The 13175-nt window shown below is 42.9% G+C and overlaps 1 protein-coding gene across 15 annotated transcripts in view; it reads left to right on the forward strand.

The window, feature by feature from the left end:
* The window catches only part of celf2 (cugbp, Elav-like family member 2), a 633618-nt gene that overhangs the window by 575259 nt on the left and 45184 nt on the right, over positions 1–13175 (forward strand). For 12 of the 15 annotated variants that reach the window (XM_052034302.1, XM_052034293.1, XM_052034298.1 and 9 more), the window contains 2 exons: positions 5660–5896; positions 10865–10928. In XM_052034302.1, coding sequence (XP_051890262.1) covers positions 5660–5896; positions 10865–10928 — 301 coding nt within the window. The remainder of the gene's footprint in view (positions 1–5659; positions 5897–10864; positions 10929–13175) is intronic. The other 3 variants (XM_052034299.1, XM_052034306.1, XM_052034307.1) reach the window with 1 other exon arrangement.

The following is a 13175-nucleotide window of genomic DNA, read 5'->3' on the forward strand; positions in this document are numbered from 1 at the left end:
CATTCAACCCTCAACGAGCCCTTTGATATTGTGGAAACCATTCAGATATCTCTGGAAGGCCAGCATCGTAGAACCATACACCAGCATGTCAGAGATACCAGTCTGAGAGTCTTGCACATCCAGCATTGAAACTGCACTGAAAGGCCACTTACAGTCTTGTTTTGAATTTGCTGTTAGTTTGGGAGTAAAGGCCTGCATGGGATAATGCCCTACGGCAACAAAGACCTTATATACTTCATCAGCACACACAGAATTTGAATGGGAGTTAGGGCCATGAGTGCTTTCTGTCACCAGTGAGGGCTACACCTCAGAAAGGGACTAAGAAAGAAAACTCTTTGAGGAAATTGAATGAGATTGGCACAATGCAGAACCCAATCATGATTGAATTTATTTGCCTTTTCAAAAGCCAACGGTCTGACCAAAAGTATAATGAGTCCTGCAAAAGTATACTGCAGCTTCAAATAGGGTGGAATGTGTTGGGAGATGGTAACTTACTGGAAATTACAGCTTTATAATAATCTGCACATGTCTTCAAACACTGTTTAACCGCAGGTCTTAAAGATCGTAGCACGTAAAACTGCTCAACTAACAACTTGTTACACTCATTAAAAATAAGATTAACTTCATTGATTGCTCAGTAGTGTCTGTGGTACTTAACTTGATCGCAAAGCAGATGTTGAAGTCAACTATGTCCTGCGGAGAGACCAAAGGTTAAACGTGTTTTAATTTGTTTTTGCTGTGTTTTGTTTCGACCAACCCTCCTCGAACAGGGAATTGTTGTCGAAAGCTAATTTAGTTTCTTTTTCATTCATGTGTTGTTTACAGTTGTTTAATCTCTGTAGTGGTTGTGGGTTTTTTTTGTAGTTATTTTTCTTGCCATATCCCTTCTTTTCTTGGATTTAATATTAAATATAAACTGTTTCTTTAAACCAACTCTCCTCCACCTCAACCAATCACATGGTTGTGAGCCATCCAAAGTGATGGTAACCAACTGAGTTATCACATCACATTTGTGCTTGATTAATTCATTGCCAATGTAACAGTATTCATTTAACAGAGAGGAAAATATCACCAATAGCAAGAAGGTTGTCCTGCCAAAGTTTTACTTCTCTCAGAGTCACATTCTAGAAGTGTAGAGGCGCAAATTTAAGTGGAGAAGATGGAGTTATGTGGTCCCATAGTCCATATAGAAAGCTTAAAAAGGAACATTCAGCTTACCCGTGCCTTTCGAACCACTGCTCCACATGATCTGTCATCAAATTTTGTAAATGGAACCATTTGGCATAAGTCTGTTCCACCATTTAATAAGATCTATCATCCATATCATTTAAAATCATTGGTTAACTAAAATCCCTTGAAATCTTTGCTTGTCAAAAATGTCACCAATCTCTGATTTAAAGTTAGCATTTGCCATTGAGAAAGAGTTCCAAATATCTACCGCCTGATGTGTGCAAAAATACTTTCGAACTTCACTCTTGAAAGGCTTGGCTCAGATGTTTTGGCCAGAGCCACCAGTTCAGGAGACCCCGCTGCTCATCCCTTTGACACGAGCCTTTGGACTAAATCAGTTCAGGCTCCAGTGATGTCATCAGACCTGGTCTGCGCATTTGGAGGACACTGCCAGGTTGGCATAGGTGCCCTGTCCATTGTTGATGTTCAGACTTTCAGGAAGACAGTGGGTACTCTCGCTTCTGATGCCAACTGTGAACCTCCCTCAAGTTTCCATTCGGTGGGTGTCGGTGAAATTATATCGCAACCTAAATCTCTGCCCCATTGCCATTAAATTGTTCTTTGAATGCACATACATCTTCTGATGTCTAATCAATGATCCACACTCCTACAGTAATCCATTCAACATCTTCTATATCCAGGTCATTTTCTAACTTATTAACTTCACTATTGAATTTCTCATTTATGCTGATATGGCTGTGCTGGTCTAAATGCTTTTGGATACAGGGTGGGTTTCAGATACCATGTGGTGCCACTGTGGCAAGGTGAAGTATTGGGTTTTGCCCAGAGACCAAATGGGGACACTATCCCAGCCTGTAAATACAGAATCACAGCATCAACTTGTCACTGCATAGCTCCATCTGAAGTAATAAAATGTTCCAATATCTCAGGAGTATCACTAAATATTGACACTGAGCCCGAAAGGAGGTGTTTGGGAAAATAACCAAAAGCCTGGTCAAAGGCACAGATTTGGGAGAATAAGCACTTGCTTAAGAGTAGAACTAGAACAAGCCAGCACCATCGGGAGAGCAAGGGAGAAAAACTGCAAAGTAGCCAATACTTTTATTTTATGCAAAACTCTTAAACATGAGGCAGAGTTAGGCAGTAATGCAGAAGGAAAATTAGTGATGGCAGGGAGCTATAATGAAAAGCTCACCGTGAGATCAGATGGAATACCAGTGTTGCATGTAAAAGCACAACCCTGATTCCTCATGCTGCAGTTCCTGACCTGTTGCATTCTGAGATGTCAACTCTAGTCAGGGGAGACAAACTCAAGTTCTCTTCTTTGCACTAAACAAGTCACAGAGAATCACTTCTGAAATGCAGTTCCATTAAAGCCAGTAGAATCAGATTTTAGAAACAGCCATTAACGCACATGCATTAACATATCGTTCATTTTGTGCATAAAGCAGAAGACTAATTTGTATTCCCCCCACCAAATGAGTCTTCAGCAGAGTGAATCAGTGAACCAATGGGTTTTTGAGGAGAGATGTAAACACTACCTTGCCCCCATCTTTGTGTGTTGATAGATATCTCGATGGCACCAGTAAAATTTAAAACTAATCCATCAACTATTAGCCACTCTCATTAAAAAAAAATCCAACCCTACAACTAAAATCGCTGCTGATGGTTTAATCTTCAGTCTGAATTGTGTGCAATGAAGGTTATTTTCTTAAATGTGGGATTTGTTAATCAATGTTTATGTGCTGGTCAATTTAATTTGATGTTGTTCCTGCAAACACAGTTGTTACATTTATAAAGATGCATTAGTCCCCAAGTTCTCTTGCTTGTTTTTAATGTTTGCAAGCATTTTAATCCACTTCATGCAAATTGTTCTCTGCTAATTGTCAAGTCAAAACCCATTTTAATTTAAGAGAGCCTTTATCAATTGATTCAAATAAGATTGGGCTCTCTGATAGCTGGGGAAGATTCCTCTGTGCTGTTTCAGGAAAGAACAACATGGATTCTCACCACATCATCCTTGTCCTGAAGGAAGGGAGAAGAATGTGGAGAAAGGGGTATGGAATTGGGATGAGCTGGATTGCTCTTACAATTGCCCAGCACTGGATCAATGGGCCAAGTAACCACCGCCGATACTGTGTCAACTTCCTTACAGCTTTACTTTGAATTTAATTTGCTGCGCCTCCCCCCACCCCCCCAACATTCAGAGGAATCTGCAAGAGTTAAAGTCAGGTTATATGTTCACTCATCAACATGGTGGTGTCCTCTTCACAGGGGTTTTGAGTCAGAGGTTCTCACCTGACCCAACAATTTAAACAAAATGACTTAAAGCAAACGTTTGAATATGTTCCGTTCGGGAAACAGAAATGTCAGCGTAACCTGTTTCCATGGCAATAATTACATTCAAGCTTCTGATGTGCTGAAGGCCTTTTTGGTTTAAATGGCTTCTTATTGGCACTTCTTTTTGTCCCGTTTTTTGTTCGCTTATTTTTTTTATTTAAATGGAGAAAAATAATCTCTGAGCATATTGACAATCCTTTAATGAACTAGCCAGTGACTATCGCAACCCATTAATTTGTGCAATAGTCACTGGACAAAGATATCTAAAATTGGGCCTGACCTATTTTAAAGCTGCGAGCCATTGTACATTTTGAAAGTCGGGTTATTGCCCTAACTGGGGTTGGGTGGGGTGGGGTGGGGTGGAGGGGAAAGTTCATTACTAGTTACCTCTACAGGTGAACAAATACCTGCTTTAGCTGGTCAGCCTGATTCCCAAAGGCTAGCTCTGTTCGCACTTGTAACCCAGGTGTTGAACTTTCTACCTCTGAAGGATGTCCTGTAGCTGAGTGCAGTTAAGGTTCTGATTGGTTACAGTTTGTGGACACCAAAAGAAGATCAAAAGAATGGGAATCAAATAGGATACTGGATTTGAGGCTCAGCCATGACCTTACTGAATGGTGGAACAGATTCAATAAACTCCTATTTCTTATATTCTTATGATTGTGCACAAGTAACACAAATTTCTCCCCTGAAATATCTTGACAAGGACATTTATCATTAATTAAAAAGGGATTCTAGTTTCTGTGCAGGCACTGTCTTTGACCTTTTAAATGTTGTTGGGCATCTTTCTGCCTTGGGTTTTGATGTGGGGGTATGGAGATTTGACAGGAGTAGACTAGATATATTCAGGATAGACTCCACATTTAGCAACAGGATACCTGACCCCAGAAGAAAAATATGGGTGGTTTAGGATGTTGCTGTTTGCTGAAGGTCAGCAAAGAGCAAAGGTGCTGGATAGAGCGACAACTGCAAACATCCCTGATTATATAAACCCCTTTAAAGGTGCAAAGAGTAAGGCCCAGATATTGTTCTGTGTTAGCTTTGGCTGGAGGACTCTTCCAGTTAGGCTCAAAGCTATGAGCCGATTATCTTCTGATCTCTCCTGGGTAACATGTTTGTCTATAAATCAGGTTCGGGATGAAATCCACAATGAAATAGCATGCTTTTAATCACTGGGATTGAATAGGTGTCCATTTAAGCACAGTAAAGTGGTGGGCAGAAGCATAACACAGCATAGTTCAACACTTGTTGATAGGGCATCCAAAAATATAGTACTGGTTTCAATAAATGACATGATAAACAATGGCTAATGACGTTTTTATTAAATGATAAGTGATTAACACATTTGTGGGGGTAAGCACTGTGCTTCGAAGTACTGATAGGCAAAAGTATTCAGCCAAGGCTTCTTCCACAGGCGAAGTAGGTTGAATATGCAGCTCACCTCAAGCCCTTTGATCCAATCTTTTTTCAGCAGTGGGGATTCTGTGATTGACGGTATGAACTAATTATCAGTAGTGGCTCTGCATAACGATAGAGCGGCAAAGGTTCTGAGCAGCATTTAATTAAAAAAAAGGTATGAAGACTTTTAAATTAATAAGCCAGGTGCCTGCTTTTAACCATTTGAGGGATTCTGTTGGCATCCTACATCTCTTACAGAGGGTAAGTATTCAAATTCTTTCTCGTTATGTTCCTAGCCTAATCAGAGACCTGAATGGGGCTTGAAAGTAAAAGCTTTTGTCTGACAGGGCCTGGGAGTAGAGGGAAGAATTAAAACCTTTTGTGCCATGTTTTCAGAAGACATTCTGTACCGATATGGTTACAAAATGGACTGGAATGAAGCAAGAGCAAGGGGGAAGGGACAATGGGAAGAGGGATCAGCAAGGGGTTCTGATCTTGATTGCTATGCATTAAATCCTCATGGAACGTGTTGATGGATGATACTGGGTAATGGACAGTGGGGTTGCTCCCCAGCAAGGCAATGCTTCGATTTCAACCTGGGATGAAACGTTGGGGGTGCGGAGGGGGGGTGTCGGGGGAAGAAGAGGCATTTTAAAACCAGCAGTGCCTTCAGACTCAACCTTTTGACCTTTGGAACTTAATCCTAACCACCCGCCTCTTTTCGCAACAGGGCTGCTCCTCACCTATTGTGGTCAAGTTTGCCGACACTCAGAAGGACAAGGAGCAAAGACGTCTGCAGCAGCAGCTAGCCCAGCAGATGCAGCAACTGAACACTGCTACCTGGGGAAACCTCACCGGCCTCGGTGCCCTGGGGCCACAGTACCTGGCTGTAAGTGGTCAATGGGGATCCAAGAACGGTGGCGAAATTGGAACAAAAGAAGTTTTCGTACCCCAAAACATGCATACAGTCAGTCTTTTTTATTTCTTTCTATCTTTCTTTCTTGATGCAGCTTAACTGGGCATATGAACTGGATGTCAATGGTTTTATCTCCTTCAGGGAGTGGAGGGGTGGAGGAGACTTTATACCATCTGTACAGCTGGAGAAACATTGGATATCATGAGCAAGTCTTGCTTCGTGGTTTTACATTGGAACACTCTTTAACTTGCAAGTGTTGTGGTTCGAGCATTCTCCACTGTTTGGTTTTAATTCTCATCCTTGTATTCCCAGTAATCGCTGTAATTCTGGATCTCAGCAAGAGGTCTAAGATTCCAGTCCAATCTAAAGGGATAAAAATAATGACTTGTATTTACGTGACTCTCTACAACATCTCAGGATGTCCAAGTGACGTTCTTTCTTTCTCGTATTTGCTCATAGAAAATCCCACAAACAGCAACGTGTGCACCTGTCTCTAAATGTTATTTGAGGTGTAAATCCTGGCCATGACACGGGAGAGAAGCCCCTTCTCTTCAAAACAGCCCAGCTCAGAGGTCAGACACGGCCTCATTAATTGTGTCCATTGTGCACAGCATCTCCAACAATGTGGATCTCCCTCGGTATTCCAGAACTCAGACCCGTTTGTCGGCTCAAGTCCTTGCAGTGGCACTTGAACCCACAGTAGACTCAGGTGGATCTACTGCCACTGAACCTCAGCTAACAGAGTAAATTGACGAACGTTTTATCCTTGGGTAATCCTGGCCTGAGTTGAATGGGAGCTCCCATGTCATGTTTAAAAGGGACCTGATCCTAATCCATAATGAAGCCGTTCATCTCCAATAGCAGCTTACTCAAGATCCTGCAGGTTATCTTCCAAGTCAAAAGTCTTGGAAAGATATCATCATTGCTTCATATTATTCACTCAATAGTATCATTTAAGAAGCACTTAGATAGGTGAGGGGAGGGGAGGGGCCTGGAGGGATATGGGCCGAATGCAGGAAATTGGGACTAGCTATGTGGACAACGCGGTCATTCTGGACTTGTTGGGCTGAAGGGCCTGTAACTCTGCTGTATTGCTCTCTGACTCTATGGCTCTATTTTTTCTGGGTCTAAATCCTGGAACAACGTATCTAATGGCTCTGTGGGGCACCTTCAGCAGAAGGACTGCACCTTCTCAAACGCAGTTCCATAAATGCTGCCCATGCCAGCAATGCCTTCATCCCATGAATGACTGGGAAAAAAAATGAGTTGAGCAGAGCTGACCCCAATTATTCACAAGTTGTGGTTGAGGGATCATTATTTCAAAGTGTTGAACCCCTCACTCTGCATTGCAACCCTTTCTGCACTTCAAAAGATTTTAATGGGCTGCAATGCATTCTGAGCCATTTCTAAAGTTGTACAATTCCCTGTCTTTCCCCTTCTGGACAGTGTTTTCAGTCGCCCATCGAGACGTGCAAGTTAAATGTGTTCATGGCATTTCACAGCTGTACAGTGGGAGGAGTTGCCCTTCGAGAGGGAGCAAGTCTAACACAAAGTGGGAGCTTGTTAAATGTTTTAGAAGCCACTCTGTATTAGCTGTGTGAGATAATAAAAGAGACTCAAATTAAGTTTGTGTGCCCGACTATACAAATTTAAACTGTGTTACTACTGTTTAAACTTTTATTCAGAATGTTATTTCAGTTTCACCCGATGTAGGTTTGAGAAACTTTTGTTAATTGGTTTAGCCATGTTTGTAACTCTTTTCACATTTCAGGTCGATGTGCTGGTTTAATTTTCTTATTGTTAATGCAAATGAATGGCGAATACAGCCAGTGCCCCGACCATACAATGGAAATGACCCACTTGCATTCACATTAATCACTCTAATGAAAGTAGACCCACCCTGTATGAGAATACTATATACTGCTGGTAATAGCGACTTCAGAGCTTGCCTCCGAGAGGTATTGTGTTAGACTTCATGCAGAAAATTTAATAGCGTGTCACAGTAGATAATAGTTTGTGTGTTCTCAGTAGGATCCGGAATATTTTGGGTGGTCTTGTTAAAAAGGATCTTTTACCTTTTGGGATTGGATGCCAGTATACCAATTACTCTGCCATACTAGGAGACTTTGATATCAAGGTTATTCCTGATCAGGTTTCTCAAACAAGTGCAAGCTGAAGGGGTCCTTACCACTCACTCACCTCCCTCACACAGCACCACTACACCCTCCCCCCCCCAACCCCCTCCAACTCTCACACCTTGCTCCTTCCCTCCGCTCCTGACTGTCCACCAGTAGGCTTATGAGCTAGGCTCACAATAACTGTGAATCTAATAGGCTCGTTGGCAGGTGTCTAATCTGAAGCTGAAGCCTGAAGAGCCCCTGACATCTTTCCAGTGACAACCCCGTCTGTTCCATCGAAATCCGTGGCAAAATTAGCCTCTAACTCCTGCCGGCAGTACTGCAGCAACATCTGCTGCCTTGCAGTATCCCCCAATGTCATAGCAACACACCGGAATATGTCCTGACACCAGCAACACCCCACAGCTTACTCCAATAACAAATGGAGTCGCTCCGCATGACACCATTTTGCTTCATTTCATGTCAAGTTGTTCATTGTGCTGTGTATACACAGCTGCAAGGTGCACTGTGAGGTTTAAAGAAGGATTCTGTCAAGATTATTTTTTTCAAGATGGAAATAAGTTCAAATATAGCTCAGGCTCTCAGCCACATTGGCTGCTGTTGTGCTGCTTCATTGTGGATTTGTGTGTACGTGTGAGTGTGTGAGTGTGCATATGTGAGTGTAGCCCACTCAATCCCTCCTGTCTGCTCTGCCATTTAACAAGCACATGACTGATCTTCGAGCTCAGCACCACTTTCCTGCGCACACTCTTTTTCCTTGATTCCCGTCATAATTAAGAACCTGCTAATCTCTGAATTGAATAGGCAAGTGAGTGAACCACAGCTCTTCAGGTAGAGAATTCCAAAGATTCACGACCTTCTAGGTGAAGACGTTTCTTCTGAACTCTTGTCTTGATCGACCAGTCCCTTATTTTGAGTCTATATGATCCCTGGTTCTGGGCACTCCAACTGGGGAACACAACAATTCTGCATCTATCCAAGCAAGCCCCTTAAGAAAATGTTGTACAATTCAGTGAGCTCATTTCTTATTCTTTTAGGCTGATAATACTATGGGTCCAGTTTTCTCAGTCAGTCCCCATATGATAAACCTGCCATCCCAACCTTCCCTGTAAGTATGTCCTCCCTTAAGTTGGGAGACCAGACCAGCACACAGTATTCCAGATGCAGTCTCATTAGGGCTCTATATAATTGGAGCAAAACATCTCTGCTCTTGTACTCAAATCCCTTTGCAGTAAAGGCCAACATTCAGTTTGTTTTCCCAGTTACTTGCTGTACCTACATGTTAACTCGCAGTCGCTCTGAACACCAACACATTCTAATCTCTCTTTATTTAAGAAATACTTTGCCTTTGTGGTTTTTTTCTTCAGCAGTGGATGATCTCATATTTTCCACATTATATTCCATCTGTCATGTCTTTACCTGGTCACTTAACTGGTCCATGTCCCTTGAAGCCTCACTAGATTCACTTCATAGCCCACATTGCCACTCAGCTTTGTATGATCAGCAGAATTGGATATATTACACTTGCTCCCTCATCCAGATCACTGACATGTGTTGTGTACAGCTGAAACACCAGCACCAAACCCTGCAGCAGCCCATTAATCACAGCCTCCCAACTCGAAAATGATTCCCTTATTCCTGATCTGTTTTTGGTCTGTTAATGAATCCTCAGACAGACTGTGTACAGATAAGTACCTTTTCATATGAAGTACACGTACCAATCATACAGCCTGTGTGTATCTATGGTGTGTCTTTAGATGTACGTATGTCTCTCTGTTGATTGTGTCTGTGCATATGGATATGTATGTTAGTGTAAGTGTATGTAAGTCTTTGGAGGCTTGCATGTCTCTGTGTGCCTATGCATGATGTCTACATCTGTGTGCCTATAGCATGTCTGTCTACATGCACATGTATATGTTTGGGTATGTGTGTCTGCAAGGTTTTCTCCTTAATTAATCTCCAATAGCTTGAATAACATAGAGTGTCCTGTCCACCCTAATTTTAGAAGGAGTTTCTCTGTTTAGCCTCTGCCCCACGCCCAAGATGAAAAATCCAGTAATATCCTCACATGAATTTGTTCTTTTTAATCGAATGTTGGGGAGAAAAAGGGCACCGCTCCATTAGGGGTTAAAGTAATATTTTCCTTCACCAGGGTAACCTTAACTCAACCCCGTATCCTACCCCATTCCCACGCAACCGATGATCAGATCTCAGTGCCCAATCAGGTTCCAGTAGTAATGAGCAAGACTATCTCTCTGTAGAACTGCCTTGGCACAATGAACAGTGGCAAGATTGGCATCTTGTTTTGTCCAGGAGGTTTCACAAGGAAAATGCAGGTGCCAGTCCCCATCTCTCACTGATCTGTGGCTTGATCACCGTCATACAAAACAAACTCCATTCAGTATTGTTCATCCCTTGTTAAAATAGCTGCAACCCCAAGTTTGACAGCATTCTTGACCCTGGGTTGTTGATACCTCTAAGTCAATTGTACTGAAAGACACCAGCTCCCTCTAATCACCTTGGGATCCACTCCACGTTCATCAAGGATTGGGTCTTGGATATTTATCATATATTGTATAAGTGGGTTTTGATAGGCATAATTTAGTTAAACGACCCATATGATTATCCATTTGATTTTGGAAACTTTATAGATACAATTAGTCACTGTTTATTGATTTAACTGGATGCTGGTTTCTGAGAATTTAAACTGATGATGTGTTTTCACACAATGTTTTTGAATCTGACCTGGATTAATTCTCCATGCTCGTGGCAATACTCCACATATCAGTGAGAGGGTGGAGAATGAGCGTCTGCACAGAATTTTGACAGATCAAAGCTTTGAATTGTCATATTACAATGGGATTCTTTTCTTCCTTCACAGCTCTTGCAGCAAGCCACCTCGACAAGTAACCTGGGCGCCTTCAGTGGCATTCAACAGATGGCAGGTGAGTACAACCAATTCAAGTCCCCTCTTTTCCACTAGCTCTTTGGCTACTTGTGTGCTTTCTTGAGTGTACCTTATTTTTCTTTAATCATTCTCATTGGACACAGTTGTCACAATATATGAGCAATTGCTGCTAATGGTAGCCTCTTATTCAGAGACTATGAACCATGCACTACCGTTACCTCTACCCCTATTCCAGTCTCCAGCCAGAAGAACCAGCCTTGCAACATTGATTCCATCAAAGTTTCAAGGAGGTTATCTCTCATTCTTTCAAACCGCAGAGGATATGGAGCAACAACCAATCTGCTGGAGGGACTCAACAGGAATTGTCAATGTTTTGGGTCAAAGTACGTCGGGAGTAGGGTTGCTGCTCAAACGACGCAAGGTTTCAACCTGAAACATCAACCGTTCCGTTCCTCCCACAGATGCTGCTCGACCCGCTGAGTTCCTCCAGCAGATTGTTTGTTGCTCCAGATTCCAGCATCTGCAGTCTCCTGTGTCTGCAGAGGATATAGGTACATTCTGCTTAGGCTTGTTTCGTAAGATAACCCTCCCATCCCCAACAACCAGTCACGTGAGTCTCTGCTGCATCACCTCTAAAACAAGTGTTACTTCTCTTGGATAAGGAGATAAAAACTGTGCACAATATCCCGGGTGTGGTATCTCCAAAGCCTTTGTATCATTGCTGCAGGATTTCCTCAGCTTTGCACGGTTGCCCCCTTGCAATAAATTCTAACCTGAGGATTATCTCTCGGGGTCCCAGTGGAGCTTCATGCACAGAATATGAATTTAGACACAGGCTGGGGGTACTAGGCAGGATTTTAATAGGTGGAGGTATGAGGGGGATAGGGAGTAAAAATCTTTTTCCCATGGTCTAAGACAAGAGGGCATAGGATTAATGTGAAAGGTAGGAGCTTTAGAGGGGATCTGAGGAGGATTTTTTCACACACAGAGTGGTTAGAGTCTGCCTGACGAGGTGGTGGAGGCAGACACTCTCAGAACGTTTAAGACACATCCATACATGCACTTGAATCACCAAGGCATAGAAGACTACAGCCCTAATGCAGGTAAATGAGACTAGTGTAGGTAGTTACAATGGGAAGCATGGACATGGTGAGCCAAAGGGTCTGTTTCTGTGCTGTACGACTCTATGACTCTTGGTATTGATATTGGTTTATTATTGTCACTTGTACCGAGGTACAATGAAAAACTTGTCTTGCATACCGTTTGTACAGATCAATTCATTACACAGTGCATTGAGGTAGTACAGGGTAAAAACAATAACAGAATACAGAGTAAAGTGTCACAGCTACAAGGAAGTGAATTGCAGGTAGACAGTAAGGTACAAGGTCACAACAAGGTAGATTGTGAGGTTAAGAGTCCGTTTCATCGTATAAGGGAACCGTTCAATAGTCTTATAACAGTGGGCTAGAAGCTGTCCTTGAGCCTGGTGGTATGTGCCCTCAGACTCCTGTATCTTTTACCTGATGGGAGAGGGGAGAAGAGGGAATGACCCAGGTGGGTTGGGTCTTTGATTGTGCTGGCTGCTTCACCAAGGCAGCGAGAGGTATAGACAGAGTCCATGGAGGGGAGGCTGGTTTCCATGATGTGCTGGGCTGTGTCCACAACTCTCTGCGGTTTCTTGCAGTCCCAGGCAGATCGGTTACCATACCGAGCTGTGATGCATCCAGTTAGGATGCTTTCTGTGGTCCATCGATAAAAGTTGGTGAGTGTCAAAGGGGACATGCCAAATTTCTTTAGCCTCCTGAGGAAGTAGAGGCGCTGGTGAGCTTTCTTGACTGTGGCGTCCACGTGGTTGGACCAGGACAGGCTGTTGGTGATGTTCACTCCTAGGAACTTGAAGCTCTCAACCCTCTCGACCTCAGCACCGTTGATGTAGACAGGTGCGTGTACACCGCCCCCTTTCCTGAAGTCAATGACCAATGAGCGAGTCAGCCAGCTGCACTGCTGAACATTGAGGCTGAGCCTCAGGGTTGAGCCTCTCAGCACTTCTGTTGCTCTTTCATCACCTGTTGCTCTTTGGAAGGCAGTATCAGCTGAAGTTACTAATGAACTGGTTTGGCTGGAAAAGTGAACCTACTGGGGCTTGGCTCTTTTCAGACACAGTGCTGCATAATAAGAATATGATGCCACTTCATGATGCTACTCTGCTATATCTGTTTGCTGCTTGCCTCATCAGTGGTATTCCCAAATTAGCAGGCGTGTCAGAACATATTACTGAATCTAA

Source organism: Pristis pectinata, chromosome 19 (assembly GCF_009764475.1).
Source record: "Pristis pectinata isolate sPriPec2 chromosome 19, sPriPec2.1.pri, whole genome shotgun sequence".
Taxonomy (NCBI): domain Eukaryota; kingdom Metazoa; phylum Chordata; class Chondrichthyes; order Rhinopristiformes; family Pristidae; genus Pristis; species Pristis pectinata.